Source organism: Bombyx mori, chromosome 13 (assembly GCF_030269925.1).
Source record: "Bombyx mori chromosome 13, ASM3026992v2".
In the NCBI taxonomy this organism is placed as follows: Eukaryota; Metazoa; Arthropoda; class Insecta; order Lepidoptera; family Bombycidae; genus Bombyx; species Bombyx mori.
The window spans coordinates 1383790-1404065 of record NC_085119.1 but is presented as its reverse complement, the minus strand read 5'-3'; the positions used below and the strand labels follow the sequence as shown (position 1 = coordinate 1404065).

Here is a 20276-nt window from a genome sequence, read left to right as displayed (position 1 = left end):
AACCAATTAACACCAGGTGAGTCGTGAATTCGTACAACCATCTAAGCAATAAAAAAATAAAAGATAAAATTAACCTTCGTAGGATTAGAGGAAGTGGAGTGGGTCTAATTTAGCTTACAAGATTAAGCTTTGACAAATATATAATACAAAGATTCGAAATTTAAAAAAGCATCTGAAGGAAGAAAATTAAAATTAACCTATGTAAAGATAATCCTTTATTATTTAAAACTCTTTAGTTTTTAAAAAGGATTTTCTTCAGTGTCATTCATACTGAATTCATACTGACCTTGATACTCAAGGAGTGAAGTCTGTCATTCAGTAAAAAAAGAGAGTTCAGTTTTGTATAGTTTATTAATGTTTACTGTCTAATGTTTTATATTCATTTTAAAAGAGATTAAAGACTTAAAATTTTCTTTTATTATTATATACACATAAGCAATAAATAAAAAAAACGCGATCGAATCGTTCTATGAATGTTCTTCCGCGTAACTGAAATACTTGTGCATTATCTTATCTGATTCGGCTGCACGCTTGACAACACATGAGCCGTGAGATGTATTGCATATAACGAAATCGAGTTACTAATCAAAAATATAGAAGGACAGATTATATAACGCATTCGTTGCTGACATTATGATGAATTTCTGATACAGATATGAGATTGTTCTTCACTTGTCTTAGATTGCTATTATTTTGTTTTCCAGCCTTGAAATGTCAATGAAAATAATTATTTAACGTATTTTTATCACGATCTTTATTTTCCTGATAACCTACGCGATATTTGTTTGCAGAGCTGTTATAAGTGCGTTGTTATGAGTAGGCTGTAAGACAGAGCTTGTTATTATAATAGCATTCATAATGTTGAAAGCCACGAAAGCATAAAACAACGTGAAATGTTGTTTTACAGAGTAGTTAACGTTGAAGAGACTTCATAACCTATGCAAGTGTAGTGTTCGCTCACGTTGCCCGCACCAATTTGTAACCCCTTCCAGCTATTCAATCCTGTTTTTACAGGATATAGTCGCATTACCGATCCGGTGGTAGATTCTGCGAAGCACTGCTCTGGCTAGGGCTAGTGTTAGCAATACTCCCAGTTTGAGCCCCGTGAGCTCACCTACATGTTAGGGTGAAGCTGAAATAGCCACTCAAGGCTAGCAGCATAGGTAAAAAAAAAAAGTTGATGGTTTAATATTCCACTGAGCGGATGTCTTTACTCAGTACTTTACCCAGTCGATGCCCATCAATATCATGAATATCTGAAATAAACTAAGCCTCGACTAAGAATCGATACTGGATTTCACTGTACATTAACACTAGAAACAAATGCTATACAATCAAGCATCAAACTAATTCTGAGCCCAAGTATCATCCTCGCTAAGAAGTCATGGGTATGAGAATTCGAGTAAGCAAGGAAGAGCCACTTGGTAGACATAGTGTTAAGATAATCAGCTTCATTACTCCGACTACAAATCACATGGTGCTGTGACTCACTAGGTTTAACAAACGCTGGTCATTCCGATAGAGGCACCCGTCACGTGCGGACGTGCTCATCGACCACTCGATCGCTCGGTCTTTGTTCGCCCGGCTTTGGTTAGCCCGGCCATTGTTCGCGCGGCCTATGTTCGTGATACATCTGCCGACCAAGTGTGTTTCCTGGAAGCTTTTACTTGTTTTGTTTTAGTTATTTTTGTGTTCGTGGAACATTTGCCGACAAAGTGTTTTCCTGCAAGTATTTATTTGTTTTGTTTCTTTTTGTAATTTCTGTTTTGTTGTGCTTTTTCTTTGTCCTGTAGTAATCGCGCCGCATTGCCACCTGTGTTCAATAGAACCGCTCAGGTCCGAGAAGTTGGGGCCTCGCCGCAAGGCGAGTGTTTTCAAGACCCGGGGCCGCCCCACCTGGGTACTCAGCGACCATGGACGCTGTATTCGCGGAATTCCTCCGACTTCGCCACCCACAGCTCGCCTCAGAGTTTCTGGCCTTCAAGGCCAATCACACTGCGAGCCCTCTCGAGGACTCCGCCGCGCTCGCTGCTCCTGCGTCGCCTGTACCTGCGTGCAAAGCTTCTGCATTGAGCACCGCAGCCTCTGTCGTGCCTGCCGCTCCCGTGTCGCCTATACTGGCGAGTAAAGCTGCTGCGTCGTCCGCCGTGACCATCGTTTCAGCTGAGCGATCATCCGCGGCCTCCGTCGCGCCCTCTAAAACACTTGCTCGTAGATCGCCTGCACCCGCCTCCTCGTGCTCCGACTCTGACTCGGACATGGAGGTCGACCTCGCCCCCGCCTCATCGACGGAGGGATTCACCCTGGTACAGAAGGGTAAGAAGCGTGCCGCGGAGTCTCGAGCTCCCGCGGCCGCTAAAATTAGCAAAGCCGTGAACGCGTCGCGCCCCCGCCCTCAGACTCTCGTTGCGCCCCCAGCCCGTGCCACTCCGTTGCCGCGTCCGGTGGCGCAAAATAAAACCCAGACCCCTCCCCCGGTTATCCTTCAGGAGAAGGCAGCTTGGGATCGAGTTTGCCTGGCCCTTAAGGCCAAAAATATAAATTTCACGAATGCCCGTAACCTCGCGAACGGCATTCAAATTAAGGTTCAAACACCCGACGACCATAGGGCCCTCTCTTCTTACCTCCGTAAGGAACGTATAAGTTTCCATACTTATACGCTCCAGGAGGAGCGCGAACTCCGCGTTGTAATACGCGGAATCCCTAAAGAGTTAGATGTAGAGCTCGTCAAGGCCGATCTGTTAGAACAGGGCTTTCCAGTGAATTCTGTGCACCGTATGCACACCGGTCGCGGTAGGGAGTCATATAATATGGTTCTAGTCACCCTCCAGCCTTCCCCCGAGGGTAAGAATATCTTCAACACACAGACCGTCTGTAGGCTCTCCGGTATCGCCATCGAAGCCCCCCATAAAAAAGGCACTCCTAGCCAGTGCCATAACTGTCAATTGTACGGGCACTCTTCCCGTAACTGTCACGCGCGCCCCCGATGTGTTAAGTGTTTGGGCGATCACGCCACGGCCCTCTGCGCTCGCGACCAAAAAACCGCGACGGAACCGCCTAGCTGCGTCCTGTGTCGAACACAGGGACACCCCGCGAATTACCGTGGTTGCCCCCGAGCCCCTAAAATAAATCGCCGCGTCGCCCGCCAAAACCGCCTCCGAGCTTCCGGCCCAGACATCAAAGCCTCGGCACCCTCTGCGTCGCAGGCTAAGCCAGCGTTCGTTCCGGCGGCGGTGCCCAGTGTCTCGGCCTGGGCAAAACCGCTGCCGTACACGAACACGGCTACAACTCCCTCCTCCGCGATTCGTCCCGCCCCCGCGACTCGTCCCTCTCCCGCGACTTACCCTCCGACCGCGTCCGAAAATCTCGCTTTAGCGATCGACTTCTTTCAGTCGATCAACTTTGAGCGCGTTAACGCTTTGGGCGACGCCATTCGCGCTGCCTCCACTGCACAACACTTTATCGCCGTTGTGCAGGAATACGCCGACGTATACGCGTCATTAAATACGTACGTCCTCCCCTCACTCCGCCGGTAATCAATGGCGTATATAAGTAGAATAAAGCCCCTATCCGTAACGATAGGATTTTTTAACGCTTACGGTCTCGCAAATCAACGTGATCAGGTTTCTGACTTTTTGCGTGACCATCAAATTGATATCTTTTTAGTGCAGGAGACCCTACTTAAGCCCGCGTGCCGTGACCCTAAAATCGCGAACTATAACATGGTCAGGAACGACAGGCTCTCTGCTCGTGGTGGTGGTACCGTCATTTACTATAGAAGAGCCCTGCATTGCATCCCGCTCGATCCTCCCGCGCTCGCTAATATCGAAGCATCAGTGTGCCGAATCTCACTGACGGGACACGCGCCGATCGTTATCGCGTCCGTTTATCTTCCACCGGATAAGATCGTTCTAAGCAGTGATATCGAGGCGCTGCTCGGTATGGGGAGCTCTGTCATTCTGGCGGGCGACCTAAATTGTAAACACATCAGGTGGAACTCACACACCACAACCCCGAATGGCAGGCGGCTTGACGCGTTAGTCGATGATCTCGCCTTCGATATCGTCGCTCCACTAACCCCGACTCACTACCCGCTAAATATCGCGCATCGCCCGGATATACTCGACATAGCGTTATTAAAAAACGTAACTCTGCGCTTACACTCGATCGAAGTAGTTTCAGAGTTAGATTCAGACCACCGTCCCGTCGTTATGAAGCTCGGTCGCGCTCCCGATTCCGTTCCCGTCACGAGGACTGTGGTGGATTGGCACACGCTGGGCATCAGCCTGGCTGAATCTGATCCGCCATCGCTCCCGTTTAACCCGGACTCTATCCCGTCTCCTCAGGATACCGCTGAAGCCATAGACATCTTAACGTCACACATCACCTCGTCATTAGATAGGTCATCGAAACAAGTTGTAGCGGAGGACTTCCTTCACCGCTTCAAATTGTCCGACGATATTAGGGAAGTCCTTAGAGCTAAGAACGCCTCGATACGCGCCTACGACAGGTATCCTACCGCGGAAAATCGTATTCGAATGCGTGCCCTACAACGCGACGTAAAGTCTCGCATCGCCGAAGTCCGAGATGCCAGATGGTCTGATTTCTTAGAAGGACTCGCGCCCTCCCAAAGGTCTTACTACCGCTTAGCTCGTACTCTCAAATCGGATACGGTAGTATCTATGCCCCCCCTCGTAGGCCCCTCAGGCCGACTCGCGGCGTTCGATGATGACGAAAAAGCAGAGCTGCTGGCCGATACATTGCAAACCCAATGCACGCCCAGCACTCAATCCGTGGACCCTGTTCATGTAGAATTAGTAGACAGTGAGGTAGAACGCAGAGCCTCCTTGCCACCATCGGATGCGTTACCACCCGTCACCCCGATAGAAGTTAAAGACTTGATCAAAGACCTACGTCCTCGCAAGGCTCCCGGTTCCGACGGTATATCTAACCGCGTTATTAAACTTCTACCCGTCCAACTCATCGTGATGTTGGCATCTATTTTCAATGCCGCTATGGCGAACTGTATCTTTCCCGCGGTGTGGAAAGAAGCGGACGTTATCGGCATACATAAACCCGGTAAACCAAAAAATCATCCGACGAGCTACCGCCCGATTAGCCTCCTCATGTCTCTAGGCAAACTGTATGAGCGTCTGCTCTACAAACGCCTCAGAGACTTCGTCTCATCCAAGGGCATTCTCATCGATGAACAATTCGGATTCCGTACAAATCACTCATGCGTTCAACAGGTGCACCGCCTCACGGAGCACATTCTTGTGGGGCTTAATCGACCAAAACCGTTATACACGGGAGCTCTCTTCTTCGACGTCGCAAAAGCGTTCGACAAAGTCTGGCACAATGGTTTGATTTTCAAACTATTCGACATGGGCGTGCCGGATAGTCTCGTGCTCATCATACGGGACTTCTTGTCGAACCGCTCTTTTCGATATCGAGTCGACCTCTCACAGCTTGAGTCCCGCAAGGCTCTGTCCTCTCACCCCTCCTATTTAGCTTATTCGTCAACGATATTCCCCGGTCGCCGCCGACCCATTTAGCTTTATTCGCCGACGACACGACTGTTTACTATTCTAGTAGAAATAAGTCCCTAATCGCGAAGAAGCTTCAGAGCGCAGCCCTAGCCCTAGGACAGTGGTTCCGAAAATGGCGCATAGACATCAACCCAGCGAAAAGTACTGCGGTGCTATTTCAGAGGGGAAGCTCCACACGGATTTCCTCCCGGATTAGGAGGAGGAATCTCACACCCCCGATTACTCTCTTTAGACAACCCATACCCTGGGCCGGGAAGGTCAAGTACCTGGGCGTTACCCTGGATGCATCGATGACATTCCGCCCGCATATAAAATCAGTCCGTGACCGTGCCGCGTTTATTCTCGGTAGACTCTACCCCATGATCTGTAAGCGGAGTAAAATGTCCCTTCGGAACAAGGTGACACTTTACAAAACTTGCATAAGGCCCGTCATGACTTACGCGAGTGTGGTGTTCGCTCACGCGGCCCGCACACACATAGACACCCTCCAATCCCTACAATCCCGCTTTTGCAGGTTAGCTGTAGGGGCTCCGTGGTTCGTGAGGAACGTTGACCTACACGACGACCTGGGCCTCGAATCAATTCGGAAATACATGAAGTCAGCGTCGGAACGATACTTCGATAAGGCTATGCGTCATGATAATCGCCTTATCGTTGCCGCCGCTAACTACTCCCCGAATCCTGATCATGCAGGAGCCAGTCACCGTCGACGCCCTAGACACGTCCTTACGGATCCATCAGATCCAATAACCTTTGCATTAGATGCCTTCAGCTCTAATACTAGGGGCAGGCTTAGGGACCCCGGTAACCGTACTCGTCGAACTCGACAAAGAGGTCGACGTGCAACCTAACCCATGGATCAGCCCGCTGAGTTTCTCGCCGGATCTTCTCAGCGGGTCGCGATTCCGATCCGGTAGTAGATTCATTCGCGAAACAATTGCTCTTGAGTTGTTAGGTCTCCTTCGGAGGCGCTCGGGCAGTTGTTAGCAAATCCCACCCCTCTTGGCTGAGCCTTTGCTCGCCCACCTGTCCTGGTGAAACTGGAAAGGCCTTCGGGCCACCAGTAAACTTTCAATCATAAAAAAAAAAAAAAAAAAAAAAAAAAAAAAAAAAAAAAAAAAAAAAAAAAAAAAAAAAAAAAAAAAAAAAAAAAAAAAAAAAAAAAAAATATTTTTGAAATGAAATCTTTTTTGGCATCGTTGAGAAAGAAACGAAAAAGCGACAGTAATAAATAATAGTTTAAAAAAACTAACAAAATACGCTTTTGTAGAAAATCCAACTAAAAAATAGAAAAAATTATATGTGGTGTCGTGGGACACCGGATAGGAACGAAGTTCCTTATTATAAAAATATTAATTTTAGGTTCTATTCGAGGTATAAAGAAAATAATTATTCGGGTATAGATTTTTTATCATGATTTTTATAATGATAAAAATAAATAAAAAACTACTTTACAAAGGATAACTTTATTTTATTCACAATGATTTATAAAAAATATAATATAAAATTATGTTATTTTTTGTACGTTATTACAAAGTTAAGTCGTACACTGTGTGCATTACTAATAAAAATCATACGTTACGGACGTTTCTTCCCGGTTTGAGTAACCCTCCGCATCGTCCCATAAGGAACTTCGTTCCAATAAATTTTGATAAATTTGAATTAAAATTAGTGTGAGAAAAAATGATTTATTGTAAAAAATTATTTTCTATTTTTTAGTTGGTTTTTCTATAAAAGCGTATTTTGTTAGTTTTTTAAACTATTATATACCTATATTTTTCATTTTTTAGTTGAATTTCAATTTTATCAATTTTTTTTTAAATATTGAATTGTCATCGGTCCTTAATAAGTATACCAAATTTCGAGTTAATCCGACGTTTTGAAGGGGGACAAAATCATGTTCAAAGATTCCGTTACAAACATACATACGTCTGAAGCTAATAAAAGCGTATTAAAAAGAGACAGACACACAAATTCATAAGATTTGACATGGGAGAAAATGAGATAGGGAGTATTATACAGTGTTTCTTATATTCTTGGTTCTCTTTGTGCTCTGTTTCATAGCTAATATTCGTACTTAATACATTCTGAATAAATATATGTAATATATACGAATAAAATGTAAACTAATTATCGTCGGGTTGCGGGTATGTAAGCGTTTGCTATGTGAATTAAGAATACATTGCGTGTTTAATATATCAAATTCTATGGGAAACGTGATTGTGAGAGTTTCCTCATTTAGGCGAGCGTCATCCCTTGCTAAGCAGACTGTGTCAATGTTATTATTTGGATCTTAAACTTAATGGTTTTCCATAGAAGATTTCCTCGAATGATTGACGCAATGAATTCCATAAGCTCTCGTAAATAAATATTCTAAAAATACGGCGTATTGTGGGTTTTCATGAGTAGGTACCGCCACTTGGCCTATTTCTGCCGTGAATTAGTAAGCTGTTTTGGTTTTAATTTCGAGCAGGGCGTTAAGAGTTATGACTCGTGTTTCAAGATGGGTGGTGACATTTACTTTGTTGAACAACGTCAAGTAAGCCATAAGGGCATTCTCCCATCTAAGACTTACAAAAAGGCTTAATAACTGATTACTATCATTTTGAGTTCAAAAACGGTACTCTCAGATCCTATTAAGTAGATTTCGTGTCCCTAAACAGACGAAATAAATCGGTTGTCTGTAAAGTCGGTTTACTGACGATAGTTCAACGTGACAACGTCATAAGAAAATACTGATGGAATAGTTTCACTTTTCAAAAACAAATTTTAATTTTATTTGTTTGATAGATATTTTGTATGAACAATTGACACCACATTCACTTTTCACTGAACTTTATACTTGACGAAAACATGTAAATGTACTATTGTATAGCAGCTGTCCACGCGAACGCATCGCTCACTCAAGTAGGAGAGAGACAGATGTCGAACGCTGCCGAACGCGGAGGCCGATTGTGCCTCTTTGTCGCTCGTTGCGCGGTCTCGCTTGCACTTCCAAGCCTTAAATGGAACGCCTCAATGAGTCATGTTTTTCCGTGCGTGCAGCCGGCTCTATCGAATTATAAGACGTTGTCACGTCAAAAAATCCTTTCGTAAAGTACTAGTACCACGATTTAGACATTTTAGTGAAGTCCCCATACTATATTACTGCAGCATTTACGTAGATTGTAACAACAAAAAAACGCCCGTATCCATTGCTATATAAAAATCTAGTGCGAATGAAGTCCTTTCTAAGAACAAGTTGCCCGCAATAAGGAGTTTAGTATAACAAGTCCTACAGCGTTGCAACATTACTCCTGTACATACTAATTAGACGACCGCAGTGATTCAGCCGCTTTATTTACGACTAGCGACCCGCCCTCGCTTCGCTTCGGAAACATTAAAACACACATGAAACCAAAAAAAAAAAAAAAATTTAGCCTATGTTCATCAGGGACAATGTCGGCTTCTAATGGAAAAAGAATTTTTCAAATCGGTCCAGTAGTTTCGGAGCCTATTCGAAACAAACAAATAAACAAATCTTTCCTCTTTATAATATTAGTATAGACGAGACCGCCGTCTGAATATATACTTCATTTAAATAGTCGTTTTCGTTAGACGGTATAATTTTTATTTTTTTTATTGCCCTTGTAGGCAGACGAGCGTACGGCCCACCTGATGGTGAGTGGTTACTCTGCCTATTTCTGCCGTGAAGCAGTAATGCGTTTCGGTTTGAAGGGTGGGGCAGCCGTTGTAACTGAGACCTTAGTCTCATGGTGGGTGGCGCATTTACGTTGTAGATGTCTATGGGCTCCAGTAACCACTTAACATCAGGTGGGCTGTGAGCTCGTCCACCCATCTAAGCAATAAAAAAATGGATATAGGACAACAATGATGATGGCAACTATTCTAATTCAAAACAATAGCTATTTAAAGAATAGCCGGTTCATATTATGATTTCAAAAGGATCCAACATTCGCTTAAAAACAGGCGATCGGTGATCCTTGACGCATAAATGACAAGTGATAACAGGCCCCTTATCCTTCAAGTCATGAAATAAGAAAGACAGGGTCGAGGAATTCATCTATTCAGGTTCACAAAACACCCAAACTTGACATTCATTCATTTAGCGTCCATCACTGAAAAGCTTCGTCGTGCAAGATTAACTTGCATTCATAAAGAGCTTAAAGTGCAATTAGGTTGTTTAAATGCTGACCATGATCTAGGATAATAGTTTACTGTGTAATACGGTCTAAGCTCCTTATATATCTTCAAGAGCCAGGATCTACACGAGAGCGATGCTGAGTTAAGACAGAGATAAGACATAAGAAAACAAAGCTAAATTAATTAATTTTAATAAATTCAGTGTCACAAAATTTGTACAATGACTGGTATTAGAACGTATTGTGAACGAGCACGGATTGGTTCAAACTGTGTATTGATGCCACAAGACAGTTTGAAGGATGAAACGGTTTTTATTATTTATTTATTTATTTATTCAACTTTATGCACAAAGATACAATGGCGGACTTAATACCTGAGGCATTCTTTACCGGTCAACTAAAGGTGGTCTTTTTATTTATTTTTTTGTATTGCTTAGATGGGTGGACGAGCTCACAGCCCACCCGGTGTTAAGTGGTTACTGGAGGCCATAGACATCTACGACGTAAATGCGCCACCCACCTTGAGATATTATAAGTGAGGTCTCAAGTATTGTTACAAGAGTTAGTGTAAAGAGTCCTGTGGTAGGTGCATTACTTATTGCGAAATTAACCAAATTTATAATAATATCATATACATATACAAATACAATACACATACAACAACGTATACAATATTATATCATGATAATAATAATGATAATAATGATTTAATATTATAACAATATTAAAATTGAAACTTCGAGAGAATTCACGTTGTGACGCCCACAGTTTCTGGTAATCACTTAGCACTAGGTGGGCCTTAAGCTGTACTATGAAAATGTAGCTATTTAACGAGGTTTTGTCGATTTGATCAAGGAATTTTTACCGATTAATTACAAAATAATATACCAAAACTAATCAAATTTTATATCTCCCGCGCACAATGTCCCAAAATAAAGAACACTTCCCACCTCTATCTTGCCTAAAACAAAGAATCACGTTTTGACAGAATATAAATAACAATCCGGACCCGACAATAAATTCAGACCATAAATTCAAGTTAATAAGATTCAAACAAAAAGTGAACTCTGTTATTAATTTGTAGGAAGACAATAAGCCCGGGATCCTCAGTAATGGATGAGTGTTGAGGAAGTTCCAAGGAACACCTGAACCTGCTCTATTATAAGTTATTATGGTAAATAACTTCGCGCCCTCGGAGCCTTTGCCACGGCAGGATCAAGTCTCTTTATCACTTTTGAAACTGATGAATTCTGTGCGTGTTCCTCGTCGAGTATTTTTTTTTTCCGTATCCTTGATTTTTCTTATAAAATTAGAGGAGAACGGCTTATGATGGGCTCTTTAACGAAAATGTGGATCACCTTCACATGTCTATAGATATGAAGTCGAAATTTCATATCTATACTCTATACTTAATATTATAAAGAGGAAAGATTTGTTTGTTTGTTTGTTTCGAATAGGCTCCGAAACTACTGGACCGATTTGAAAAATTATTTTTCCATTAGAAGCCGACATTGTCACTGATGAAAATAGGCTACTTTAAAAAAAAAAAAAAAATATTTTATTTTTTTGGTTTCATGTGTGTTTTAATGTTTCCGAAACGAAGCGAGGGCGGGTCGCTAGTCTAGTATAAACTAACTACTAATCTGCCGTTTTAGTTAAATTTTTATAATGCTTCTAGTCATCATTACCAAAATAATTCTTGGCAGGCGACTTAGTCATTTACATAATAAATATAAACATTATAAACAAACACAAATTCTGAAACTAAGTTATGCAGGTCAAAAGCTTTCCAATGAACTTTTAGTATCCAGCTACAATTAATTAATTGGCCTTAGATTTCTTTTTTTGATTTTATTGCCCGTGTAAACAGACGAGTATACGGTCCACCTGATGGTTTTTTTTTATTGCTTAGATGGCTGGACGAGATCACAGCCCACCTGGTGTAAAGTGGTTACTGGCGCCCATGGACATCTACAAAGTAAATGCGCCACCCACCTTGAGATACAAGTTCTAAGATCTCAGTATAGTTACAACGGCTGCCCCACCCTTCAAACCGAAACGCATTACTGCTTCACGGCAGAAATAGGCAGGGCGGTGGTACCTACCCGCGCGGACTCACAAAAAGTCCTACCACCAGTGAGTGGCTACCGTCGCCCATGGACGTCAGCAATGCCAGGGGCAAAGCCAAGCCGCTCCCCGTTTCATTAACTGCTATATCATCATCTCTGAGTGAAACAAGTAATAATTTCCAAATTACAGATATCCCTAGAAAAAAAGCTGATGGTTTGATTTAGTTTGGGTAATAAGTTGAGACCAATTGAAACTGAATTAAAAACAAATAACAACCTAACAGTTTGGCTACTTTGTAAATGATCATCAATTTTTTTTATTACCTCATCGTCACAAGTAAATAACTTTCAACATACAACAAAACCGTGAACAATAAAATTGTTTGGTCACCCCATAGCATCCGCTTTCTCTGACATGATTTACTAATTGTAATAACATCGGGCTATGTATTAAGTGCATCAAATTCAATTAAGGTCGAGTAATGCCGGTTATATTAGGCCGTAAATCGCTCTGGCCACTTTAATATCGAGTTATCAATTATATGGTCAGTGGATTACGGGTGTTACAACCGTTGACAGATGGGGTTAAAGATGTATTGTATATACAATTGTGTCAAAACTCAACGGATCTGATGTTCCATAAAAATAATTTAACGATTCATCAGGATACATTTAAAAAATTGTCTGTATAATTATAATACTTAACTAGATGACTAGACAAATGCTCACGATTGACTGACACGGTGAAGGAATAACATCGTGTAATAAAAATCAAACCCGTAAAATTATAATTTGCGTAATTACTGGTAGTACATCTTGTGAGTCCGCCGAGTAGGTACCACCGCCCTGCCTATTTCTGCCGTTCTGAAGCAGTAATGCGTTTCGGTCAAAAGGGTGGGGCAGCCGTTGTAACTATACTGAGACCTTGAGAACTTATATCTCAAGGTGGGTGGCACATTTACGATGTAGATGTCTTTGGGCTTCAGTAGCCACTTACCATCAGGTGGACTGTGAGCTCGTCCACCTGTCTAAGCAATAAAAAAAGACTATATTCGCATATGAACATAAAACGTCCCTAATCCACATCGGTAGCAAACCTCTTCTCATAAACCACATCGTGTTTGCAGGGACATAGATATAAAATTTCATTTGCTGCTGTACTTTTGAAATCGTTTTTGAATTGGGTTTGGTTGTCCTACCCGCATATTTGCGTCGTAACAGAAAAGAGTAGCATAATTCTGAAATTCACTAATATAAAATTTCAATAAACTACATTCTAATGTATAAAACTATAAATTGAAAGCAAAAGTCTCATGAATCAAAAAAAAATTGCTTAAAATACTAAGACTCCCTTATTGGTGGATTATTTTGGACCATTGTCCAAGAACGTTGTTTGAGCTTCATTTATAGGCATTTCCCACTAAGCCCCTCTAGTCAAGGTCAGGCGGTGTACTATTAATAACAGTCCTGATGAAAGGACGACCTGAGTCTTGAATCCGTAAGGAAATACCTGAAGTCAGCATCGTAACGGTACTTCGATAAGGACATGTGTCATGATAATCGCTTCATCGTTGCCGCCGCTGACTATTCCTAGACTCCGGATTACCGGTTCCAGTCATCATTGACGCCACAGACAGGTACTCCTGTCCATCTTACTCACTAACAGTATTATTAACTGTAGGTAGTACTAGAAGCACGCACAAGAAGTTCGACTTGAACGTAACCCATACATTAGATCGCCAGATCTTCTCAACACAGTATCAAATATAATTACGTTCCAGTATTATTATCTTGAGCCGTTACACTCTCATTGAATTTTTATTGTTATTTTGTTATTCAGTAATTAGTTTTTTTAAGTTACAACTTTATTCTCTGAGGACTATCAACAAAAAAACTAATATCTAACTAAGCCTTAAAATTATATTGAATATTAATTTGTGCTGATTGTTTTTGACTTCTTTTTATTTATATTATAGATTGATCATTAGATAGCTTATTATGGGTCTGCGTCATGAAATAAGAAATGCGCACTTGCAATTATGGATAAGACTTAAAGATAGATAAACTGAAGTAGGTGGTATTAGAAATAAATATCTACACGCTAATCTCAAGATTTATAACGACTGATATGACGATAGAACCATCTACGTACCTACGAGAAATGACTAACCTAAATTATTAATCTTAATAATTTCGCACGCAGACAAAAATCCGTGTACATATTTGCATCCAAGCAACCGAGTCTTGAATAATGAAAACTAATTATTTTCCCTGACGTTATGAATATGAATCGCCTTTGGATGTCTTCTTATTTTTTTCGGGCGACAAAGGACTGCCGGCGAAATGATCCCGAACAATATGCTCCCATGGGATAATGAAAATAGATATCATGCCGTTGAAGAGGCTTCTAATTACTTTCTTAATGTCAGACCGGAAAGACAATCCGGTTTTTGCGTTTGTCTCCTGACATATTACTGTCCTTTGAATATTTGGGATCGCTTTTATTTTATAGGAAGTATTTGACGTACGACTTTCTTTTGTTAATACGGCTTTATTTTTTTTAATATTTTTTAGGAGTTATATGGAATTTTGATACAAACAATTTTTATTTTTGCTAAATAATGGCTTTAGATCCAATTCCAGCTCATAGTCAGCTTGCATGTTTTGTAAAAAATATATTTCAGTACAGTTTCGTTCATTGGCCAGAAATATTCCAATTGGTTTTTGACGGAAAAAAAATGCGCTGGATACCACTATCCTACATATTTTATCGATGTTTTTGGTACACCATCCATTAAGCTAGCGGTCCACTTATAGGTATACGATCACTAGCCAAGCATTTAGTGGAAACCAAATAGGTTTGATGACTATGAATGCTATGTTCGAGCAAGTGATTGTTTTTATTGGTATATTTGGAAATGAACCTAGCCGGATAGTGGTGTTGTACTTTTATTCTGTACCTTAAGGGCTTGTAATGTACTATAATTTAAAAACATTTTAGGCATTTATTTTATTCCTTAGATTGGTGCACGAGTTCACAGCCCACCTGATGTTAAGTGGTTACCGAAGCCCATAGACATCTACAACGTAAATACGCCGCCCACCTTGAGATATAAGTTCTAAGGTCTCAGTATAGTTACAACGGCTGCCCTGCCCTACGAACCGAAACGCATTACTGCTTCACGGCAGAAATAGGCAGAACGGTGATACCTACCCGTGCGAAGTCACAAGAGGTCCTACCATTAGTAAACTAAGTACACCAGATATAATATTATTATAATAACATTATCGATAAAGTTGACACTTAAATTTTACGATTATATAATTACATTGGTAGTGGCAGTGTGAGATATAATAAAAAAAAATTATTAAAAGTTTAAATAAGGGAAACAAAAAACTAGTGTTTTGGATATTTTATATTCAGATTGAGCAACCTTGTATGCCTTGAATCGAAAAATACTGTATTTAGATATAATAGGCGGTTTTATTTAATAGTGTAGTTTAATTAAAAGCGAATATTATTGCGATGTCAGTTATTAATAAATAAGTTAAACGAATATTATTCAATGGCCCCAATCTAGAGTTTTCTTCTGTTTTATATCTGCCAGAAACACGCATACGCGATCGGCGTTGAACGAGACTGGCCTTGGCTTAAAAAGATATGCTTGTTGCAATGCAGCTATGCCAGTATTTAAATTCTGCAAAGAGATAAAAAAAAACTTCAGAGGTGTCAAGGGACACCCGGATGGAACGAAGTTCCTTTCGATTAATTAGTGAAGGAATTGTATTTTTTTTTTTAAGTTATAATAATAAATTACGGCATTATGAAGAAGAAGAAAACAATACTATGAACTAAATTACTATTGTTGAAACGCTATCTCGAGAAACTGTACTCATTACGCGGACCAATCGGATACGAGCAATGTCACGCGATAAGCGCCTACACGTTGATTGGTCAGAATGACGGATCTAAAAAGTGTCGTGACAACTTTTCGTAAGAATTTTTTCCGTCTAGCCCCCTTTCACAACGCGCGATAAGGAACTTCGTTCCAAAAAAATCTAAAGAAATACACACCTAACACGTGTTCTAATTCACCTGTGTAACAAACCTGAAAACCATAAAATATATTATAATAATTGCGAAATTAATTATTTTACACCCCGTCTATTTCGGACGCGAAGCAATTTTGTATTCAGATTTAAGACTCTCGCATCGAGCTGAAGCCACGAACAAGCCTAAAAAAAGTCAAGGTCACTGGTCAGCTGACAAATAAAAAGACCTACATATAACATGGTTTTATTGTCAAAAAGTATCAATCGCTTAGATACCAAGGTCACGTCGAGCTATTTTCTAAATAGGCCTGCTTTTCCTCATTCATTTTATAGAACATATCCCAAAACGCCATTCTGTGATTCAGCGGTCTGTTCCCAAGACTTAACTCTGCGTCTATTTTTAGGTAGTTAAATTTTTGTTTTGTAACAGGTTCCCATTTTATTGGTAGCAGCTCTGAAGTTTCTGGAGTTGGGTTGCTGAAACAAAGATATTTAATGCATATCAATTTTGCGCGGTCTGTAGAGCTCACGGTATTTTGTAATTACGAAAATTACTATGTGAAATTCTACGCGCTGACCGGCTGACATCTAAATAAAGAAGATTGTATGACCGTCACATCGTAACTGCACCCACAGCGATTTTTTTATTTAGTGCCATTTCATGTCACTAAATAAAATTTTTGTCATGTCATTTTGTTACACCGTATTTTATGTTTAGAAACTGCTCAGAGGAAAGAAAGTAATTTATTATTTTGACAATTTTTGGGATCAGGTTAAAATTTAAGCATATAACTTTATATAGGTAATGTTAAAGGTAATCCGACAATGATCTATAGGTCAATAAATCCACAAACACGGGTATGCAATGCCCAAAATGTGATTTAACTCACCCATATTTTGCGAAATTAGTCCACATTGTAGTCATTCTATCAATCATGGTTTTATCCTCAGGGGTTATTTCCCCTGTAACATAGTTCATATTAAATAAATATCCCAGTTCGTCAGCATGTGAGACACCTGTAGCATTTATGCCATTAGCTATTTTAAAAGCGTTTCTTCCACCGTCATAGGCAAACATGTAATAGAAAATATCACCTACTCCATTTTTCAAGAATTTGTTAATTGTCCTCTGTATAGGATGTATGTAAGTGAAATCAGAGTCATAATATATGACATTCCATTTCTCATCTTCACTAATAGGATTGTCTCCTAAATAAAAGTTTTGCACTAATTGTGACATGTCCTCTAGTTCTTCGTTCGTAAATGTGAATGTTTGTTCCAAGTAAGTCCTAAAAATGTCCAATGTTGTGAAGTGCTCATTGCCTTTGTTTACATGATTAATTAATAATTCATTTTCATTAAAACCTATTAGCACTGGCATTTTTCTTACTTTAGGCACTTCAGTGTTGACCCAATGTTTTGTAATAAAGGCATTAACACCATCAAATTCATTTTCGGTACATGGCTTGAACATAATGTTAAGGTCTAAAGCAGCCCCAATAACTAAGTCTGTATCAGCAGTAATGAGGAAATTTAAAGCTTCTTCTATTTCAGATGTTTGATAACCAAGGTAATCTGCTAATTTAATTGGAGCTTCTATATTAGGTTCTATTAGTACCGTCCCAGCTTCAGCACTACCACTTTGTATAATAGCACGATGGAATAACACTTCATTGTTGGACAGCAAATGAAAATCTACAGAATGGCCTCCAGCACTTTCACCGAATACTGTAATTTCATTGGGGTCCCCACCAAAAGCTTCAATATTATCTTTTATCCATCTTAAAGCTAACGTTTGATCTTTCAGACCCTGATTCCCGGGAACACTAGGATGATCCAGACACATAAATCCATAAGGACCCAATCTGTAATTGATGTTTACAGAAATCACGTTATGCTTCACAAGGAATTTCGGATCATACATGTATCTACCAGCAAATCCTCTTCTGAAAGATCCCCCGTGGATCCAAACCATGATAGGTAATGGCTTTTTTGATGTGGCTGTTGATGGTACATAGATGTTGAGATGCAGGCAGTCCAGATTTCCAAGTACAGTTTCATTGAACATGTATAATTGAGGACATATAGCTCCATCGTCGTAGGCTTCGAAGGTGTCTTGAAATTTCGTATGTGGAATAGCATCCTATAATTTAAACATTTATTGAATAAGAATGGACATTTATAAATTGGGTATTGAGGCTTTAAAACTACACTTCTTGTTCTTAACGAAACTATGAGTGAAATGATAACGATATTTTTTATATGCACCAGTACACAAAAATAAATGAAAAAAGACAAAATTTAAGTTATAACTTACACCAAATGGATTGCTATAATCCACGTTCGCATATGGTATACCCATAAACATAGAATAACTTCCATCCTCGGAAGTTAAGCCTCTAATTAAACCAACTTTAGTATCCACTAAAGGATCAATCCTAGTAATTGCTTGTGCAAATTGTTTTAGAATTAGAGCATGAAAAACGATTGCAACAACGGAAATCATTATTGATTAGAGATAAAGTAAAAACTGGCCGGTAGGAAAGTATCGAAGTTTTACAGCTTCAAAATATGATCGTGTTCATGATGTTTTACTTTGCTCTTACATATCCTATCTAATCTGCTTTATCCACGTTCAGTGTTATATACTTTAGTTTTATCTCTATCTGGAAACGAATAGATAGCAAATAAGATGAAATTTGTCTGTACTTCACTTTAATAAAGACGAATTACTTAAAGCAGAAGATAAAGAGCATTTCAAGGAAAGTTTCTAAAGTAAAACGTATTTATTATAAAGCTTAATGATTACTTAACAAATAAAAGAGTTTATATGAGAACAAGGTTTTCACTCTAGAAGGTTTGGTATTTGCCCGAATCTACTAAAACGATTCTGAGTAGACATTCGTGTAGAGCTAGAATGGTTTTTGTCGAAATTCTCTAATCTATCTAGTAAATCACTATTTATCCTGTTAATATTCTGTTAAATTGGAAGGTACATTGTATTCTTGCATTCAGAGCACATAGATTTTATGCTACCTTTGGGCTGAAGAGCGGGTGGTATTAAATTGGACCTTTTTTTCTATTGCTTAGACGCGTGGGCGAGCTCACATACCACCTGGTGCTAAGTGGTTACTAGAGCCCATAGACATCTACAATGTAAATGCGCCACCCACCTTGAGATATTAGGTCTCAGTACAGTTACAACGGCTGCCACACCGTTCAAACCGCAACGCATTACTGTTTCACGGCAGAAATAAGCAGGATGTTGCACAAGATAGCCGGAAGGGAACCGACGGCGCAGTGCCACCACTGCGCTGACCGCGACGAGGATGACACAGCGAAACACACACTGGCGCGTTGCTCTGGATTCGACGAGCAACGCGCCGCCCTCGTCGCGGTCATAGCAGAGGACCTCTCGCTGCCGCGCGTCGTGGCTACGATGCTCGGCAGCGACGCGTCTTGGAAGGCGATGCTCAACTTCTGCGAGTCCACCATCTCGCAGAAGGAGGCGGCGGAGCGAGAGAGGGAGAGCTCTTCCCTTACCGCATCGACCCGTCGCCGTCGAGCCGGGGGCCGGAGGTGGGAATACGCCCGTACGTCCCGGCCCCTGTAGGTACCGGCCTCCCCCCGGTGAAGGTCTAGGGGCGACCTGAGGGGGTGAGGCTGCGCGGCGCGCTACCAGCACTCTAGCGCGCTGCCGTGGAGTAAATAGAGCGACCGGTCGACGGTGTATCGCGTCCCGAGCCGGCAGGCTGGTTCTGGTCCAGCGGGGTATTCCGGGACACCAGCGGCACCGTCTGGGCGGCCCGACGGGCTGCCGTACCGAGACGGCCGACGTTTCAGAGCCTTCGATTCGCCTCGAAGGCTCCGTCGGCTGGGCATCCTTGGGGTGAGCCACGCCGTCTAGTTGTAGTGTTGACCGCGGTAACCCCCCTACTTCATCCGGGTTCTGACCTCGGAGGGTATCGGACGTCGGGTGTAAGAGTGCAGGGGAGTCGTTTAGTGGGTGGGACCTTGGGCCCGCGGTCTGCTCACAACACCATGCAGATCGTTGAGTCTCACATACCCCGCGCGCCCCTTTTGCGCGGGGACCTCGTAGGAGGTTCGGCCCTCTACCCGAAAAAAAAAAAAAAAAAGGATGGTGGTACCTTTTTTTTTTTTTTTTTTTTTTTTTCGGGTAGAGGGCCGAACCTCCTACGAGGTCCCCGCGCAAAAGGGGCGCGCGGGGTATGTGAGACTCAACGATCTGCATGGTGTTGTGAGCAGACCGCGGGCCCAAGGATTTTAGGACCCACCCACTAAACGACTCCCCTGCACTCTTACACCCGACGTCCGATCCCCTCCGAGGTCAGAACCCGGATGAGGTAGGGGGGCTACCGCGGTCAACACTACAACCAGACGGCGCGGCTCACCCCAAGGACGCCCAGCCGACGGAGCCTTCGAGGCGAATCGAAGGCTCTGAA

General features: G+C 41.5%; 1 protein-coding gene across 3 annotated transcripts; it reads right to left on the bottom strand.

Moving 5' to 3' along the window:
• Nucleotides 1–15163: 15163 nt before the first annotated feature.
• LOC101735836 (bile salt-activated lipase) lies at nt 15164–18446 on the bottom strand. Of its 3 annotated transcripts, none has more exons than XR_009974609.1 (5): nt 18131–18446; nt 16704–17956; nt 16045–16290; nt 15836–15869; nt 15164–15458 (listed from the first exon to the last, which is right to left on the bottom strand). XR_009974609.1 is itself a non-coding variant. In XM_062671702.1 (5 exons), the coding sequence occupies exons 1-3, from the start codon at nt 18317–18319 to the stop codon at nt 16095–16097; spliced, it is 1638 nt and encodes a 545-aa protein (XP_062527686.1). In that variant the 5' UTR covers nt 18320–18446; the 3' UTR covers nt 15164–15458; nt 15836–15869; nt 16090–16094. The 3 variants fall into 3 exon arrangements, 2 of the variants coding, with proteins under 2 accessions (XP_062527686.1, XP_021204925.2); XM_062671702.1 differs by having other exon boundaries at nt 16090–16290; XM_021349250.3 differs by having other exon boundaries at nt 15164–16290.
• Nucleotides 18447–20276: the final 1830 nt, after the last annotated feature.